The sequence below is a fragment of the Wyeomyia smithii genome, chromosome 3 (genome assembly GCF_029784165.1).
Source record: "Wyeomyia smithii strain HCP4-BCI-WySm-NY-G18 chromosome 3, ASM2978416v1, whole genome shotgun sequence".
NCBI lineage: Eukaryota > Metazoa > Arthropoda > Insecta > Diptera > Culicidae > Wyeomyia > Wyeomyia smithii.
The window spans coordinates 220,823,167-220,844,108 of record NC_073696.1 but is presented as its reverse complement, the minus strand read 5'-3'; the positions used below and the strand labels follow the sequence as shown (position 1 = coordinate 220,844,108).

The 20,942-nt window shown below is 37.7% G+C and overlaps 1 protein-coding gene across 8 annotated transcripts in view; it reads left to right on the top strand.

The window, feature by feature from the left end:
* The window catches only part of LOC129729248 (neuropeptides capa receptor), a 238,301-nt gene that overhangs the window by 142,082 nt on the left and 75,277 nt on the right, over window positions 1-20,942 (top strand). For all 8 annotated transcript variants that reach the window (XR_008728663.1, XM_055687757.1, XM_055687753.1 and 5 more), the window contains one exon: window positions 14,502-14,646. Coding sequence is in view for 7 of the 8 variants with exons in the window: in XM_055687757.1 (XP_055543732.1) it covers window positions 14,502-14,646 (145 nt within the window). In the remaining variant the exon portion in view is untranslated. The remainder of the gene's footprint in view (window positions 1-14,501; window positions 14,647-20,942) is intronic.

Below are 20,942 nucleotides of genomic sequence, written 5' to 3'. Positions count from 1 at the left end.
CGTAAACTGTGTATCTTCCATTACTCGTCAATGGAGGTGAGTATTTTTACGGCTGGGTATTTGTTTACGAGCTCTACATGAATACCCATATTAATTCAGTTTTACTAGCTGCCGCTGGTAAACGAACCGCAACTTGTATCGCATTAATGCATTCGGTGGTTTCTTTTTATGAACTTCACGGTGATAAATTTCTACTTTTCCGGCACTAGCCGTCAGACATAGATTTGGGTTTAGGTTCCAGTTCGGAGGCCAAAGAAAACGCCTAGCGATTAGTGGACGATAGATCGTAAAAAGGATACTGCGATGCCCACTATAAATAAGTTATAAGGCGTCACCAGCAATGATGAATTTTGCATCTAGGAAAATAATAACTTTGACGGATATTTCCGTCGTTTACAGTCATAAATTATTAAAGAAAATTACAGCTTTTTGATAGACAACATTCAAATTTTCAATCAAAGAGAGATTTCATGCGGAATGATTGCTGTCAAAAATATTGGATCAGACGATTACTCACAGAATGATGAAATGTAATTTCGATTTTTTGTTTCCTTCGACAGTTTGATTGTTTTGAAATCGTGTCTTTATCTATTATTCGTATTATTTCCCTAAATCCACTGTTCCACTGCCACAGGATAAAGCAACCACAAGTGGAAGCGTTAGCGTAATGATGCAGAAGTGCGAGTCGGTTTGAATTTGATAAAAAATGCAATACACTGAACTGCAAAATGTCGTTTCGTTACATTCACTCGAATGAGTCTAGTTTTGCAAAATACTACGTCTGTTGAAGAGTAGAGGCTATTTTTGTGACGTATAATTGTGTTTTAAGGCAATATAAAGGTGCAAAATGAATACCTGAAAACATCGAAAGCGTCACGAAATTGTCCACTTGTCAAATGTATAAAAGTGAGTCAGTTTCCAACGGAATTCTTTCATTCTTACAGCATTGGATTGAAAACTAGCTGTGCATCCACCAAAATACGGAAAACTGTGTGATTATGTGACGCTAACAACTAACTAACTAACTAAAAACTCAATGTCAGTCTAACTCAGACCAAACAACCAATCACCACACTTTTTCCCCAGTACAACCGACACTAAAGTATACAAATGATTCGACTTTGTAAACGATTTGCTGTTGTTGTTGTTGTTTTGCTCACGCGAGTGCACAGCGACTCGTCCAACGGAAGTATAACTCTCAGTGGTCACGTATAAAAGCTATTATCAAGAAATTCAGTCTTCATTGTATAACCGCTTACTGTGCCAAGAAAATTATTTACTGGGAACAGTAGAGCTGTGCGAGTCGCAGCGCAACAGGCGGCGATTTTAAATATCTTACAGCCTTTCATAGCGAATGGATTAACAGAGGAAATCGACGGACTGCCCACTGGTGATTGTAGATCACCTTCTACAGTGCTAGATTTTGGGTCACCCGTCTGTGTTGGAAGCACCGTCATACAAACATGTTCCCAGTTTTGTAAAAACAAAAACAAACCGTCCTTTTAAAAAAGACCACATTGAAGTAGTAAAAAGTGAGTTTCCCACACATCAGTATTACTGTACTCGTGAGTTTACTATCAAGAAACAGGGTGCTATTTACTGTTAGAAAGCGTTTCCATTTCCAATAAAATTTGAAATTTTCTTTTCTTGTTGAATCTATTCGAGTCAATTAAGTGTTGAGACTTTGGAAGATACGTATGAGGTACTTACCACACGATTCATGCAAAAACAAAATTGAAAATATATTTCGATGCATACGAGGAAACAATATTCTTTTGTAGTGCTGTGGATAAAGTTCAGTATTACCACTACCCACAAGATTTTTAATTTATTAAATTTTTAACTAACACCCAATTAAATGATGTTGGGGCACTGAAAAGCTAATTTTTCTTAATTGCAGATTGCCATTTGTATGACATGGGGTTATTCTCGTTAATTATTTCGGCAGCCTTTTCTACCATTTTCAGCAGATAAATAGCAGATAAATTGTTTTCAGAGCTTTATCATCTACCAAGTAGAGATGGTCGGGTACGGGTATTTTTACCCGAAACCCGTACCCGACCCGTACCCGACGGGTTCGGGGCGGGTTTCGGGTAACGCCAAAAAATATTTTACGGGTTCGGGTCGGGTACGGGTAGTTAAAAAACCAAGGCTTCGGGTTCGGGTCGGGTACGGGTTTGAAAAACTCTCAATTGGTCGGGTACGGGTCGGGTACGGGTAATTCAATTTTCGTGCATTAGGAGAATTTAATTTTTATCATTTCAAGCCTGGGTGTTTTCTTAATATCGATAATCGGTAAGATCGGAGAAAAAATCGCACATCCTCACTCAACGAGAGATCGCCCAATACCTATCCTGACAGTTGTCGGCCGTCTGTGCACCAAGGGAATGACATCATGATATCGCTTTCTAATGTTAGAGTGAATAGTTCTTCCTGCAACGGTTTTGATTTAAATGGGATTTTTGTCGGGCTTTTTTCATAACTGTCAGAAAAACCGCGGAGCATTGCACCGTGGGGCGACTAAATACAAATGCTTGTCAAGTAAAAAAAGTGTCGATAAATACGACAAAAATATGGTATTTACTTAATTTTGGGGTGCTGAACACGAATCTCCATTCCACTTTTTATTTGGGGACGTTCACAAAGCACGTGACTTAATTTCTCATGATATTTTAGCACTTTTCCTCTCACTTTTTTATTAAACAGAATTATATGATCTTTAACCACAAGCAACGCCACAGGGCGTCCTCTTTACAAAAACAGATTACGTAGTTTTTGCACAACTCCTCAAATCAACCAAATTTCGCGAAAAAAAATTGTTTTTATATAAATTTAAACAATATTATAAATTATAATAGGTAATAAAAACTAACTAAAAATCAACTTTTTCTTCGAAGACAAAAAAACCAAGCTATCATGGAAGCTGCAGAGCGTTTTAAAGTAATAACATATATTTTTTTTAATATGTCAAAAAACGTCAGTATGCCGAGCTTTGAAAAGTTATAAAAAAATCAAATTTTATGATATTGCACCCAAATTTTGGACTTAAGCACTTAAATGTTATATCAATAATAAAAAAATATTATGAAACAGCTGACGTTTAAACATTTGTTTTGATGGCCAGCACTTTCCCACTGTGCATTGAGATGTTTAGTACGAAACAAATACATGAAATTTGACAGCGATAGCATAGTCTTGGTTTGTACTGTGACTAAGGATGCCGCATGTGCAGAAATATCTGTTTTTTACCGATTTTTAGAACTTATCGATGACACCGAATCTATACTCAAAATTACAGGTTTATGGCAAATGCAGTGAATTATCAAATTTTTCTCAAGTTATAAACTTTTGACCTTTCAAAATTCCTTTGGACCCTTTAATGAGTTTATAAAACTCGTCGTTTATTTTAAACTTTACTAGACATGCACTTTTCATAGTGGACCGATTCCTTATAGTGGACCACCCGCCTGAAACTCTGGGTTCATTATCATTCGCACACTCGGTTCTAGCCTAACTCCGGCCATCAGCTCGAGAGGCCACATATGACAATCAGTGCATAAAATGTGCGAGGTACCCAGGCATTTTGAAATAAAAAATTAAACAAAAATCCAGAACGGGTCGGGTACGGGTCGGGTACCGGCAATTTCGGCGTTTTTTTTCTATCGGGTACGGGTCGGGTACGGGTAGTTGGAATAGATATTTTTCGGGTTCGGGTCGGGTACGGGTATTTTAAACAAACCAGACTTCGGGTTCGAGTCGGGTACGGGTTTGAAAATTTTTGTTGAGTCGGGTACGGGTCGGGAACGGGTAACAAATTTCCCATACCCGACCATCTCGACCAAGCTATCTATAACAGCCAGTGCTGAGAATATTCACTGTCATGATATTCAAAAGCAGCGATTTTAAGCCGTCTTTATATTGATAATCATACTACCCATGCGACCGTTGGTATTCATGATACCAAACAACCGATGAACAACGACAAGATAAACTTTAACACTCGTGTTGATATTTTGATCGTCAAAAATGAAAATCATATCAAAATAGGGAAAATCAAGATTAACCTTATTCGACCATTTATACTGTACTGGGCAGTGTACAGCGTCTGAACAGATTTGCACTACTTGGATTGATAATCACCGAAGCTTCTTTGAATATCATTACGAGGCCTTTGATATTCATTCCACTGTTCTGTCATTGAATATGAGAAACTATATTCATGCATCGTCGCAATGAACATAGGTTACTGAGTTGCATCAGAGAATAAATGTACTGACACTGAGATTAATTCAATTCATCTACTCACGAATAAACATTGATATTCTAAGGCACTGATAACAGCTAACAGATAGACGACGTTTTAGCATCAAGGCAATTTTCGTGGAACTGCAGATGATCAATTCGGCCTACCGGGAACTGAAGCCTGGCACGAGATGGACGGGTTTTTGCCTTTCCTTTTTTTGCCGCGGCCAGACTTTGCTGTCCGTGTAGTACTGTCTTAGGAATTAGCTTGGCTTAGCTTGACTGACTGCACATATCAATGGTTGCACTCCGTGATTGATCCGAATCAGTAAAATTGTACATTGAATCAACTGAATGGGGTTGGGAGTGACCGACCATTCTCATTGTACAAGTTTTAGTGACTCAATACTTTAAAGGATCAATAACGACGCCGGCCACGTCCTTGCAATCAGGTGGGAAGATGGAAGAGATGTTAGTGGGACCCTTGCTATTCGGAGACCGTGTTTACCTCTGCATCTCCACAAAGGTCACAGGAAGGAGGTTTTTGTTAGTAGGGGAGGGCTCGTTGGATCAGGATTCACTATGATAAGTGATGCGATCATACATATAACTCCTATCCGTCTCTATTTAGCTATTTTCGGTTTATTCTATAGTCAGCCGGCTGACTAGAGAAACACAATAAGCTTATTTATATCTGGTACCGGTTTAAACCAAAAGACATTACCAATGCCTTTTGGGACCGCGCACAGGTGTGCATGGTTTATTTCAATGGAGCACAAAACTGACCGATTTTAACAATATAAGGTTATTAGAGCCACGCATATACGACTAAAGCATAAGAAGGCCAATCACGAGTATGAGAAACGCAGAAACGCACGTCGATAAACGCGGCTCTTTCAAAGGTATACTTTGCGTAGCCATTAGATTATTCAAGATATTTATAAACCGAACGAAACCTACTCCGATTGGCGACATGCTTATATCAAAGCAATTGGTGAACAATCTCCGGTTAAACGGACAGCCCGAGACCGTGTTTATTTCTGAATCTCTACAACTGCGGTGGAAAGAAAGGCTTGTGTTGTCATGTCTTCACGATATTTGACGGAATCGAACACCGCTGCGCGCGGTGCTCGCTCATTACGAGAATATCTTTCTTGTCAGTCACCGCGATCCTATGTGAATGACGCGTGCGAAAATCATATACAACCCGAAGCATCTGAGTATTTATATAAGTGACTAATAATCCTGAATAGCTTCAAGAAAGCAAGCGCACTTCGGCAGAGGCGGTTCTTTATAAGATTTACATCGCGTAGCTATTAAATTAATCTCAATATTTATCGACCAGACGAAACCTATTCCGGAAAACCCTTAGCTTAACTAACCCGAACCGAAGACGCGTTTACACCGGAACGTTATGCACGGCAGCACTATTCCCTTCTACCGACGCAGACACGCAGTGACACGATGTTTCGCACCGGTTCTTTCTTTTAATAAATAAACTAAGATACCTACTGAGTATAGAAACTGGCAAAGTTTCATGCCTCCAAAGCCTAAAAACTAGGAAAAATGCAAATATGCATATCAAACAAAACAAAGTGCTAAGTTTATTAACAAAATGCCAAAACAATCGCAATCAAAATTTAGTTGTCGTGGACTGTCGTCATCCCGACCAAAACGGTTACAGTATAATTAAATAAAAATTGTTTATGTGTATTACAACTGCCCAAAAGCTAGAAAAGTCATAAAATAAAAGCATAGAACTAAGTGAAATGTCTGTAACCGACCAGTTAGGGTGTGGTAGGCGATAGGATCAAATACTTGTCGAGCGCGATATTAAATTTTCAAACTATTTTTAAACTATATTGTAAAACTGGCTATTTTGTCTTGTAAGAGTGTCATGCATTTATAGCTAATTTTTCAAAAGCCAAACTAATCATAAAACGAGCCCAACAAAAGTCATCAGATTGAATTTAAGATCGTAGTCTTTTTATTAATCAAACACCACCAAATAAAAACAAAAAAAGATTTTTGTTGCTATGTTTCTGGCCCCCCCGTGGTACTGAGAGGAAGAATTATTCATGTACTAGGTTCTCTGCCGACATGAATAAACCACGTACCAGAGGCATGGAAACAAGCAGCCAACGTATTATATATGATATATCCAACACACATACTATCGAACAATTGAACCAAGCAATCGAACGAAGAAAAAAAACAGCGTCGATAACATCAAATTTGCACACACAAGCGAACGAAAGCTATGCAGAGTGTTTAACTGATAGACTTTGGCTAAACTGCATGTATTAATTAGTAGTGTTATGCGAGTCAACATGTTCAATGATTTATGGCACAATTCGGCATCACTGATTATAGCAAAACAAAGATTTCGTTCAGTTGGAATATTTTTACATTGTGATGGGGAATGACAAGACGAATATGAGTGTGAGTAAACAACATTGAATGGATAAAAAGGAATACCTAGCTTTTGGGCTTATATTATATATTGTTACTAAGCTGTTTACGCTGAAGTTACGTTGTTTTAAACAGTGCTTTACACGGATTTGTTAGTGTTTGTTACGAATAATATTGCGTATCGTAACATTGGCTGTATATCAACCAGTGAGAGGTGAATTGTTCGAAATATGAAAGGGGAAAAAAGGTGAATCACGTGACGTAAAGTCGAATCATGTACGGGACCACGAGCTATCAAAATTGGTTGGCATTTCGAAAGAAAATAACGAATATGTTAAAAAAGCTATTGCTTGGTTTTGCACAGATATTTCATTTATATTCATTACATACATTATCTAAGCATCCGCATGAGTTTTGAATTATATTTTTTTAAACCATCTAGTACGTCTTAAGTTGATCAGAAGTGGTTAAGATATCATTTAAGTAAAAAAACTAGTTTTTGGGCACTACTTAAGAGAACAAGGTAGTTAAAAAGTGATATTTTAAAACTAAGAAATTACGAAGTTCCCGAATAGTCCCGACTCTGGAAAATATGTGTACCTACTTGTACATCGAAAAATGCCAAAACAAATTAAGTTGAGCAATACTTCACGAACATTCACAATTTTAAATGATTTGATTTTGAAAATTGACATAATTTTACCTTAAAATCACTTTATCTCAGAGTTTGTTCAACAGAATTAACTTATTTTTTTAGAAAAATTCAATTCGATTAGAATTAATTAAGATATAATTTAAGTGAAAAAACTAGTTTTAAGGTAGTGTTTTAAGGAAAACGGTTATATTTCTTCAGAGATGAGACATAGGAATTTTGTGTCTTCGGCAAAGTTTCATAAAAACGATAGCTCTACAACTTTGCCGAAGATCAAAATTGAATATCTCGTAAAATAAAAAGGTTAATTTTTCTAAGTGTCATACTAGCTTAACAATCAATTATATGAAAATGTCAGATAATTGTAACCAGTATTCTAACCAATTCTTCCGAAGACACCAAACCCCTAAAATGTAAGGAAAAGTGAGAAAAGACTTTTGACCGTCTTTTTTCAAAACGGCCCCACTGCACAGTGGTCCAATAAGGCAAAAAGTGGAACTTAATTCCATAGCGCCTTTTACCTTCACCCTAGCTTGAAAATGTCTTCGGAACAATTGTTCGTATGAATGACCCGCATGATCGCAAACTGTCCAAAAGTATGAAAAGTTTACTATACTAAAAATAAAAATATTAACTTTTTTGTGTTGAGAGATAGAAGAATAGTTTATTCAGCAAAGTTGTAGAAGATTCAAAAATATGAAACTTTGTGGAACTAATGAAAATCCTATCTTGTTTCGGTACAAAGTTATAAAGTATTTTACATGGAACTTACTTAGTTTTCTGTACTTAACTTTTGTTAGTTGCATTTTACACAAAAGTATTGTTCGGAGGAATTGTTAGAGCACACAAAACACACATTTTTGCCACAGTTCATATATCTCCAGGACTTTTTAACTTCAAGAGAAAGTATTGACATCATGATTCCACTTGCCCCTTTTTAACCTATACGTTATTGAAGTTATCGAAAAAATAAGCTAAAATATGATATAACTTTGTAAGGAAAAGTCCTGGAGATATATGACCTTTGGCAAAAATGTGTGTTTTGTGTGCCCTAACAATTCCTCCGAACAATACTTTTGTGTAAAATGCAACTAACAAGAGTTAAGTACAGAAAACTAACTTCCAAGTAAGTTCAATGTAAAATACTTTATAGATTTGTACCGAAACAAGATCGGATTTTCATTTGTTTCACAAAGTTTCATATTTTTGAATCTTCTACAACTTTTCTGAATAAACCATTCTTCTGTCTCTCAACACAAAAAAGTTATTTTTTTTATTTTTAGTATAGTAAACTTTTCATACTTTTGGACAATTTGTTATCATGCGGGTCATTCATACAAACAATTGTTTCGAAGACACTTTCAAGCTAGGATGAAGGTAAAAGGCGCTATGGAATTAAGTTCCACTTTTTGCCTTATTGGACCACTGTGCACTGTGCGACGAGACCCTGGATGGCAACGTCTGGCAGGGCACTTACATCATATTTTACTTCTCCCACCTTTGCAAGCAAATTATGTAGGGGTGCTGAGAAGCTAATATTTCTTCATTGCAAGTTGCCAATGAATATATGGTTAATAAGATCCGGTTCGGGCTCCGCTGTTCCTCCGGTGAAGCTCTGCCTTCTTGCAGCATCATGAATTACAAAGTCTCTGTACTCATGTACCTGATCGAGGATTCCGACCATACCTCCGCAAACGACAATTTTTTCTACTTTGATTGCAACCATACTGAGACCATTGACTGGTACGTACCTACTGTTGCTTTCGCGGCGACAGACCGATTATCGATCCAGTGCCGAATCCAAAATACGTCGCCATATCACTCGGTCTCTTACTTCAATGGATTCCCCATATATCACTATCGCAGAACCAACTTCCGACGGGCTACCACGCTCTCTATATTTTCGTTTTGGCAGATTTTATGACAAGCTCAATTCACGCAGCTTCCTTTGCTCTTAAAAGGTCATCAGGCCTCTTCCATCGTTCTACGGTTAATATCAATGACGTCGATATAGTTCGCAGAACCTAGGAGCATGTGAGACTTCGTAATGATGGTGCTGCTTCTCTGCACGCCAGCCCACCGTATAGCACCTTCCAGTATGATGTTGAGCAATAAGTTTGACAGCTCTTCACACTGCTTCAAAACCATCTAAAGTCACGAAAGCGTCCGATATCTCACAGGCTACCCTGACGCTCGATGTAAAACTATCAAGGGTGGCACAAAGCAGTCTGAATGGTTTTGCTAGGAACCTATTCTCGCGCATGTCATTAATCATTCCTCCTTGATAAGTCGTACACTGCCCTGAAGTCCATGAACAGATAGTATTTCTGCAAGTTAAATTCTCGAAATTTTGTCGCTGGTATTCGCCAGCGAAGATTTCGAGTTTCGTGCACCAGCAAAGTCATGTACGGTTGAGGAAAGTGCCGTAATGTCGATCGCATTGATTTTATTCATTCGTGGCGTAATCGCAATTTTATTAGGAGCAAAGGGTAGAGGAAAGGGGGATACAAACAAAGGCGGTTCCATACTACCGGTGAAAGTGACGCTAATTTTAAAATCCGTGGAAGCTACGAGCAATTTTGATTACCACTAATAATGATATCCTGCAACGGAGTTGTTCCTAATCAAGTGATGATTTATGGCAGCAGCCTTTTTTTGTTTTCCACTAGCGTTTGCCAATAATCAGTGTGGGTGAGCGCAAGGTAAACATAAAAAAGCAAGAGTAGCGCGAGTGCAGGAGAATCGTTGCTTTCCCGTGTGATGCTTCTTGACTAACACAATGAGAGACGGGAATCAAAAGATAAGTATTAGTGTTGGTGACATTTTGATTGTGAGTTTTTCGTTTGATTTGAATGGCAGGGGAAATAAGCCGAAGCAGTTTTATTCTCTCTGTCATTTGACGATTTCTTTTCTGCTTGTGACTAGAGATGTCAAATTTCAATCTTTATTTTGAATTTAAAAAATCTTTCACAAATTTTCGGTACAAAAATCTGTAAACTTATTGAAAAAATCGGAGGAATCTTTTTGTTTTCGCAAAAATCTGTAATCTGTATGTATGTTCAGATTCTCTATGAAAATATCGCTCGAAAATTCATATTTATAGACAATTTTTATATATGTGGCATCCCTGCTAGTGTCCGTGACTTCCACTATTACCTGAGCCTGGGGGGGCGCAGACTGGAGGATTATCAGCCCACAACATCTTCATGATCCGATGAATGGCATGATACAGCTGTTCGCTCCTGACTATGAAAAGCTCGGCGGGAATGCTATACTTCCCAGTCACCTTGCAGTCCTTCAAATCTTTTTCTGCTTCCTTCGTCTTGTCCATGGTTAGTGGATCCACAGCTTGACCATCAATCCTGCTCCTTTCGACGCCTTTACCTTCCTCGCCGTTCAACAGCACACACGGCTGGGGTAGACATGTTTCGGTTCTTGATTCCGTTAATCTTTACCGAGAAGCTTCTCGCATCATTCCAGGAAAAGCTCGATGACTTTTACTGCTATTGCAAAAAATACATTGATATCAAACGATTTGCCGTAATTCGTGTCTCATAAACAATCTCTTACACTATAATTTTAGATTAAAATTCAGCTTTTTAATGATTTTTTGTGGTCAAAAAAAAAATTTTTCTACGATGTATATACAATTTGTAAAGTCCTATTACTTCCTTTTGATTCATCGTCAGAAAGTTTTTAGGTTCAACCAAAGATTTCTGAGCCACGATGCTTTGAATAAAGCCTCTGCTTAAAAGCTGAAAATTATTCTTGCGTCTGAAGTTTTTCCACCCGTAAAAATATTCAATATGCTAAGTCCAATACCTGTGCAAAGTTCCTATCAAAACAAAAAATAACAGGAGGGTTGTGTGCAAAGCCACGACCGCAAGGTTGAAGTAGAATACTTTTACAAGAAAGATAACCCAGCTGCTTGCGTGTCAGTCATTTTTCCTAGTGAATAAACGTTGACTAATGAGATCAATCGAATATTGGTTATGCGAAAAATAAATTTTTCTGCAAATAATGAAAATTTTTCGGATGTCTAGCTCATGACTGAAGGAAGAAACTTCAGTACGTTCTGAGACACGGAGATAAAGTAAAATTTAAAAATGTAAATTAACTCAAGAGAAAATATTAACTCTTCAATCATCAGGTTTTTATTTCATCCTGAAAAGGAAAATTTGATGTCCAATTGAATATCGGAAAAAATACCGATCACATCTTGGCGTTATCACTGACAGTCCGGACAAAGTATTTCTTGTGATAAAATAAACAGTGAAAAGCTGATTTAATACTCAAAACTAGACGGCTCACGTGTTGTCAAAATGAGTCAACTTTTCATTGAATGCATTTACTGGTGCCCGCTATCGCACCGAGACTGCATTTCACTAAAGTGCCTCACTGCATCAGCTGCTATCGATGCTGATACCCGATGCAACTGCTACGCTATCCGTAGCCATGCCACAGTTGTGGCCGCTATACGCTGCCATTGGTATCCGCTATCCCTGAATCAGCTGACCCAGCTACTATAGATGCTGAGATCCGCTGCAACTAGCTATCTATTGCTATGTCACAGTCGCTATCTATTGCTATGTCACAGCTGTGGCCGCTATTCACTATCGCTGGTGTCCACTGCACTGCTACTGCTGCTGCTGTTTTTGCCGCTGTCTAGAACTATTTGAGAGGCTTCGGCTGAAACAGGCTCTTATATAGGCCAAATAGCATATTTTTTGTCGACCGTGCAATCATATAACGACCAATCAGAGGCCGAATTTTTCGTTTTGACAAGGCTTGACTATTTTTAATTGTACAAAATTATGAATAATGAAATTATAATTATCTTCATTTGGGAAGAATCTTAGAAGATTTTCTAATCTTTTGCTGCAAGAACGAAGGAAATTTATCGAACACTAACCGATTTATTAGCATTTGAAATTGGACATATTTTTCACTTTTTTAGGTTTTAGATTTTAAATCTCATCCCTATGTAGTCAAACTTTCTGAAAGAAGTATTCTACTTCAAAAGGTTGATATTTGGCGATAGGTTATTTGGCATGGAAACACTTAGAGGATAGTACCGTTCGTTGGTCTTACTCATTATACCAGTTTTCTGTGATGCGCCTGGGATAGTTTTCATTGATTACCTTTACAGGATGCGCCATAATAATTGCAACAAAAATGCAAAGTCGGTTTGCGGGTCAATATTTATTGGGCACAAACAAACAACAATCAAAACTGGACCTTTATGCAAATCGGTGCAAGTCCAACTTTCCCTCTGTCATCACCAAGCATGAATGGGCTCTATACTCGCTAGATCTCAACGTAGTGGTCTTCTCGGTTTGAGGGATGTTAAGGCCTGCTCATGAAAACACACAAATTTGGACGAGTTGAAGAAGTCTTTGCTCAATTTGCTGGGGGGAAATTCCTCGAATAGCATTCGGCCCGTCGTCGAGTCTTATCCTAAGCGTCTCCGAGCTGTCATCAGAGGCAAATTATTTTTGTTTCGAAAATTTTCTCTTTAATCCGCCTGATCACCTAACCCACGATTACCCACTTTTTAAAGAATTTTGCGGTTACGCAGCCGTAACAAGTACGAAGTAGGTTCATTCATTCAATGTCTAGAATTCTTCACCCGGTAAAGTTTGGAACAATGCTGAAATTCGCATTCCAAACAATCAGCGCTATAAATAATCAGCTACTTTTGCATCTTGCGCTTTTTATACTGTCCTATAAATTAAACATGAATCGAGCTATCAGCATTTTTTTCTTTTTCAAATTAGAACGCAACAGTGGGAATATGTGCATGTTGACAAATTTTGCCTTTTCCTTGCCGGCTGGAGCACAGAATTTCAGATTTATATATATATATATATATATATATTAGTTGTTAGCAAGTTGTTGTGGCAAGTTGCTTCAGGTCACCAGTTTATGTTATTCAATTTTCAAGCCGTACTAAAATCAATAATTTTTTTTCGGTAAACTATGTTAGATCATAAAATTCCTTTTGGACAGATAAGCCAGCCGTGTACCACATCCATAATTCAACAGTTTACTGTTTGCTCTCTTGATGTGTAGACGAAAAATCTACCTGTGTCAACCTTGAACCGTAATTCTGTGGTTGTCGACAGTATCACTTTTGCTACGAAGACATTTTCCATGTGTAAATTTGAACGAGTGACCCGAAAGGTTGCTAGGCTGTTATAACAAAAGAGAAGCAATGACAGCTTGAATAATGTGGCAACCTGAATTGGTGCCCATTTTCCCCGAATCCACTACACACTCGATGGGGCTGAAAATGTTGCGGCAATTTCGAGAGATTTAGTTACACCAGCCATCATATTATCGCCTCAGTCGGTTCGGTTCTCCATGGAAGCGGGTTCGACTCACAACAACGAGGGCATGTCATCGTTATGGGAATATATTATCAGTGAACAGTTTTAGATTTCGAGCCGCTTCGGTTGATTGGAAATCAAACTCCATCGTCGTCTGTGAGCCTAAGGATGCCCTGGTGTTTTCAATAGATTAATTTATTCAGTTAAGTACCAGTTTTGGCTATTCGAAGTGGTCTATTGTTAACAGTATTGACCAAGCTTTTACATCGAGTTTAAAATCTTCAATTTGAACTTTTAGTATTATTACGCAATTTTTTTCCTATGTCATTTATTTTTCCATCCTTTTAAACAAATGGATAAACTTATTTTTTTGATTATTTGAAAAAAGAATTAATCTCTTACCCATTTCAATCTCTTACATCAACAAAATAAAGGAATATTCCTTTTTTCAACACATTTCAGAAGCATTTCTCGAAAACATTTAGGGGCTGCCCAAAACAAATTAATAAGGAACCCAGAAGTTTAAATTAGGTCCATTGAGCGCAAGACGTATCCTAGCATATATTTCTGATCGTCACATCCCTCGGAACTCCTCCTTGACAGCCCCTAAAACCGATAGTTAGAATCCGTTTACCCGGCTGCTAACTCATGCGAACCACGCGCTAGCACAACAATTAATTGAGAAAGTTAATTATTTCCACCGACCCAGCGCGGTTCAACACTAAGGTAACCCGATCCTTGCTTCAATTGGTTGTGCCATTCGAATTAGCTAATCACATTACGTAGGCTTCGGTTGGTTTGGATTTTAATTACCTGATTTCTGTTGGCTTTCTTTTCTTTCTCTTTTCAATTATTATCCCGAATAGCTGCCGTTGTGATAACATTCTTCGTCTGCTGGGCACCGTTCCACGCTCAGAGGTTACTGTTCCTGTACGCTCGGGACTGGCAGCACTTCAATACGTTGAACACGTGGTTGTTCTCGGTGGCGGGATGGCTATACTACGTATCCTGGTAAGTATCAAATATTTCGAATAGCTTAGCATCCGTACAATTTACTTCACAATCACATCTGATTAAATTAGATCTCGTGACAAAAGCAGGACAAATACAACGTAAACTGCAGAGTTGATGTTTTTTGTCTAACTAAGCCGATTTGTATCCGTTTGAAAAAAGGCTGCTCAACCTATATTTCTCGTTCGTTATAGTGAAGCACTTTTTGTGCTATTTCGCTTCATGCGTGTTCTGATTGTCTAGTAACACCCATGGCAATGTTACGTTTCGTACCCAATTACGGTGAAGCCTGAGTTGCAGTAAAAAATTGACTCTGTTTCTCTTGTCCCTCGATGGTTTGGTTCTGAACATAATAAAACAAAAATAGTTTTGATATATGTACGTATATTTTATTCATGTCCAGGATATAAAAATATTTATTTCCTCTCACTTCGGCAAATAAAATGCAATCACCTTGTCACTTCCCGCACAACATTCTTCCGAAATCTTCAATGCACATGTTACACTAGTCTATCAAAATTCCATACCGTCAATCAACTCCTCACCACTTCAGTAGAAGTGGTTTCGCAATCTCCATTAAATTGTAGGAGTGAACCCCGGCGGCACTTCTTCCCCGCTACCATTACAATCGGATTTCTACCGGAGTGCAGGAATTCAATTTATACCGTACATCGTTCCAAGGTTGGTACCGGATGTGATGCAGCGAGTATCGTCGACGTCGAGGCACTCACAGTGCACTGCTTTCACCCATTGTGCTTGCGAGAGATTTTATCACATCACACCTCTTTAATGCTCCAGCACGAGACGCTTCTGTTTTCGGTGCATAAAGGGGAGTTGTGTATTGTGATTATACCGGAAGCTAGCTACTTGCACGGAAGTCGTTTTATGTAGACTGAACGTCTATACATATTTCGCGTAGCGGTACGGATTTCACTTTATAGCACATATCTCAGAAATCCTCTTATCAGTTTCATTCCTCCTATGAGGGGTTAATTGAATTTAGTAGAATTCAATACAATTTGTTAGAACGATTTGCTCCAAACACAAATTATTAATTATGAGCTTTTTGTTGAAACAATAAACCACCAAATTCGTTTGAAGCAAATCGAATTCTCCTGAACACTGCTTTCCATCAGCATCATTAAATTATTTTTTGTTTCGTATTATTGATTATACAATCTGCCAACCTTAAATGCAAATGAACGAAAATTGAATTGCATATCCTGCAAAATAGCACAGATTTTATTTATTCCATTCGACAACGGTAAAACGTGAGTGACCGCTAGTTGTCATTTGAAATCATTTGAACTAGTTCAGTACTTCCTGGAATTTCATCTGAATGAAAGTCGTTTTAACAGTACAGCCTATAAAGGTAAAACTTTTTTTTTTCTAACAACCTACAACGACGAGTGGCTTGTTTGCCGTGACAAATAAACGTTATGTATTAAAAAGTGGCTTGTACATCGATTTATGGTTTGAAGACTCGGTAAAGAAAATAATGGTGAAATATTCTTTTTTTTTTTTTGACAATTTCATATGTAGACCTTACCTTATTTTACGAACAGCATATAATATAAATACGGGTATTCTTCGTTATATAACGTAACCTCCTTATAACGTAAATCGATATAACATAATTTTTCCTCCATATTTAAACTGCATAAACTTCTTGTGTACCACAGAATATGGCTCATTTCATATGAAGTGTACATGCCACTTGGACACGACCGTCACAGATTTTGCTCAAAATTGGGGGAATTATTCATCTAGTGTAACTTTAGAAAAATCCCAATTTTGGTGTCGATTGGAATACCCCTTGCCCTGTGGGAGGTAATAGGTAATATTAGCCAATCTCGAGACATAACATTTTTACGAAAATAGTTGTAAATTTCGTTATAAATTCAACAACTTACGACTGATAATAGCTTTAGTGAAAGTGAGTATATCGGCTTTCCAGTCATCGCTTATCAAAACAAAAATTCCAACGTTTCGATTTAATATAAAAAGCTTTTTCAAGGATTAGAAAGGATATCGTTTTTTGTCTAATAGCTTTATGTTTTGAGCATCAACGGTCAAAGGTTGAATTGTGGCTAGCATTCGTTTACGTTTTTGCATTTGAAATAAAATAAACTTGAACTAAAAAATATATCACTCTAAGCTGAATTCGTAGTAGCACTTCTCACTGCGTATAACTGTCTATTCAATTTGACAATTTGAATAGACAGTTATACGCAGTGAGAAGTGCTACTACGAATTCAGCTTAGAGTGATATATTTTTGAGTTCAAGTTTATTTTATTTCATATGCAAAAACGTAAACGAATGCTAGCCAAAATTCAGCCCTTGACCGTTGATGCTCAAAACATATAGCTATTAGACAAAAAACGATATCCTTTCTAATCCTTGAAAAAGATTTTATATTAAATCGAAACGTCGGAAATAGAAAATAAATTTTCGTTTTGATAAGCAGATGACTGGAAAGCCGATATACCCAATTTCACTTTCGTTTTAAATTTTTCTTACAATTTATAGACATAAGACGCCGAAATATTTTCGAAGAAAATAAACTAAGGAATCCAGAAAAAATATTTTTAGATTATTTTTGTATTCAAAAACTGAATTTGCATTTTTCGGCAAATGCAGCTGATTTTATTACCAATTTGATAGTTTCACGGTGTTTCACAGGACAAACGATTCGGAGACGTGTAGATACGTCTCGACGAAATGGTCCGATGTATAAGAATCGTAATTATCTGCTCACGGATTGAGAACTTTTTCAATAATGGCTTCGTCCTTCATTAATTACGGATTTATTAAAAATTGGATATTCTATACAAAAACATAGCCATTTTGATGAGGTTAACCGTGGCTACAAAATCTGGATCCCGTTTCAAAGTTTCTAAAGGAAATGCAAGCTGCCATTCATCAAACCACGTTATATCATATGTTTTCAGTAATATTAAAAAAATTTGCATGAATTTTCAAAGTCCGCTGAGTGTTACGTAATTACTGTGCACTCCCTAAACCATCAGTAGTATCTTCAGTGGTTGACCAATATATTGTTTATTGAAGTTTTAATCCCAATTCCGGAGTTTTTTTTTTCATAATATAATAAAAATACAGGGTGATTGGTTCCTTGTTGGGAGTATTTCAGGGGTTGATAGAGAATCACATGTAATAAAAAAGGCTCCTCTACGTATATGCCTTAACGTTGATCTACTCGGAGCTATTCAGCATTTAAGTCTCTTGGATACTCTTCCATAAAGTGGCTTCTCACTTCAAGTGTATAGCACTTAGAGTGATACTATTTTCTACCATATTCAGCTTCAATATGTCTAAACAAATGTGACTTAAATTTTCGACTGGAACTAATGTATTATTTAAGGGCTTGCAGTCTAATGAATTGCGTTGATTTCTATCTGCTCATCACCAACGTTTCGGTCCTTCTATGGGACCATCATCAGGGCCTAAAATAAATTACACATTTTACGTACAAATTAATTTACATTAGGCCAATATTGCAATATATGACATTGAAAAACTACTCACTCGAAAACAGTAACCAACAAGTTAAAAAGTTTGTGCAAAACATAAAAAGGTCGGGTCGTAAAGGGTTTAATGCCGTACATCCGAAGCTCAGATTCAAATTTGGTTCATTTTGGTGAAGAAACCTATCGAGCGATACACTTCGCCTCCATCACACAAAAAAAATATGTTGATGACCTTTTCGTGCTGATCCATAGGAACAGAGTACAAGAAGTTCTCGACATTTTTAATCTGTAGGATGAAAACATACGTTTCACTTGTGAAGTGGAGGAGAATGGTAGACTACCGTACCTGGATATGCTGCTAATTAGAACCGACGACAGAAGGATCCAAACGGATTGGTATGCCAAGCCGATGGCATCAGGCAGAATGCTGAATTATTTCTCGTTCCATCCAATGGCTCGAAAAATCGGGGTTGGCTTCAATTTCATTGACCGGATTCGAACGTTGAGCACCTTTCGCACGGAGGACGAGAAGAAACAGATTATAACTAAAATGCTACTAAGTATCAACTATCCACTGCGGCTTATCAACAGAATGCTTCGCCACGGCCGCCCTCCAGAAATAACAGAAACAACTAGCAAGCCAGACTGTTATCGATCGTTGGTACATGATAAAACGCACACTAAAAATCAACATGCCTTCGGTGGGAATCGCTTGCTGCAGCGATCACACAGTCAAATGTTTGTGTAAGACTGCTAAAGATCCCGTTCCCCACATGCAGAATAGTAATGCCGTGTACCGAATTGCATGTATGGACTACGAGAAATGCTACATCGGTATGACCTAAAATCAGCTGCGAACGAGGATGTACGGCCACCAGTCGTTAGTGAACACTCTCGATCGGCACCTATCGACTGGTCACGAATACTCTGATCCACTGATACAGCAGCTCAGAGAGAAATCTGCTCTGTTGGAGCACGCTATAGATCAACAACACCGTTTTGATATAAACAATCCATCGATAGTCGATACCAGTTTCAAAACACAGGCGCTGCCGGTATTGGAGATGTGCCACATATACACCACTCCTGAAACGGTCAATCGACGTACGGACACTGATGGCATCAGCGCTACATATAGCTATCTGCTTACAAGTGTAGCGAATCTGAGAGCGGAGCGCCCAACAGCAGCCCGTCAGCATCAGAGCAACACCAACGAAGCATTTGATTCCAACACTAACCAAAGCTCATAGACTTGTCTGCACAGAATACTTCTTCCTCTCCTGTAGTATTGGTGTTTGGGCTAGAGTCCGACAGTTCGAGTGTGAAAAAAAGAGGCGCAGTGTATCGCTCGATAGGTTTTTTCACCAAAATGAACCAAATTTGAATCTGCGCTTCGGATGTACGGCATTAAACCATTTACGACCCAAACTTTTTATGTTTTGCACAAACTTTTTAACTTGTTGGTAACTGTTTTCGAGTGAGTAGTTTTTCAATATCATATAGTGTAATATTGTCCTAATGTAAATTAATTTGTACGTAAAATGTGTAATTTAATTTAGGCCCTGATGATGGTCCCATAGAAGGACCGAAACGTTGGTAATGAGCAGATATAAATCAACGCATTTCATTAGACTGCAAGCCGAAATATAAATTCCTTAAATAAATAAATGTGAGTATTAACATTTTGGAAGCCGAAATATTCAATAGAAATACTGTTTTGAACGTTTTTCGAGGTTTCCTAAAAAAAGTGGTTAACATTGTTGTTCTTTTAGCTTTATTTGAACATTTTCAATCGCTCTAAAGTTCATTCTCTGACACCAACTCTCTACCTACTTTAGTTCTCGAGAAATTTCAATTTTAATTCAGCATGTTTGATGGTTTGGTTGCCAGCTTTATGTTGATGAAAGTTCTCCACCAAACGTGGTGCATAAAAACTATAATTTCGTAAAAACTAAAACCAGTGTAGGCAGTGTGACTTTGTACTCGTGTCCAAGTGAGTTTGCACGTAAACCCTACTAACATTGCAGTACACTTGAGTTAGATTTGAGTTTGAATCCTGCATAACAACAGTTGCATAAAAATCGAATTGCGATGAAATTCGCACCGTGTTTGCTGCAACAGTTTGTTGCATTGCCCTTTGAAAGCATAAAATCTATCTAAAAACAAATCTCATCGCGCCACATCATCGCCTGCATCGTTGAATACATCGTGCTCTGCATGCATTGCACGCATTTAAACTCAATCGATCAGAGTGTGCGGTGCAAAAAAACTCAAACTATCGAGAGGAAGCAGATTCAAGTGGAAATCAAATCTGGAAAAGTGTTACTTATGTCAAACTCGTTTTTACGGCAGGACTATCCCGTTCCGGACTACGCTTTGCAGCTGAAAAAAAAATTAAAGGGTATGTGCTTGAGTGCACAAACGTAGGCTTGCCGTGGGACTATGGTGGGTGTAAAGATTTAATTCTGCCATAGCCATAGTACATAACACACACCAAACGTACAAATATCATACACAATAATCCATGAACATTTCACAAAAAACACATACACCTGTCATAAACCACAGCATACAAATACCAATACCCACATGAACTGCCCATAAATGCATAACAGTCCCATGTAATTTCTTATCACTTTTTGCCTAAACTTCAAAAACTTCTTCACATGCTCTCAAAAAATCGTAAGAAAAAGTTTTTTGTTGCTAAATTGATTAGAAAAATATGAATTTTGGTCAGTCCCATGTTACAAATAAACGCATAACAAGCTCAGTGCTGAAAGTAACTAGCATAAAGTTATGGTCACTAT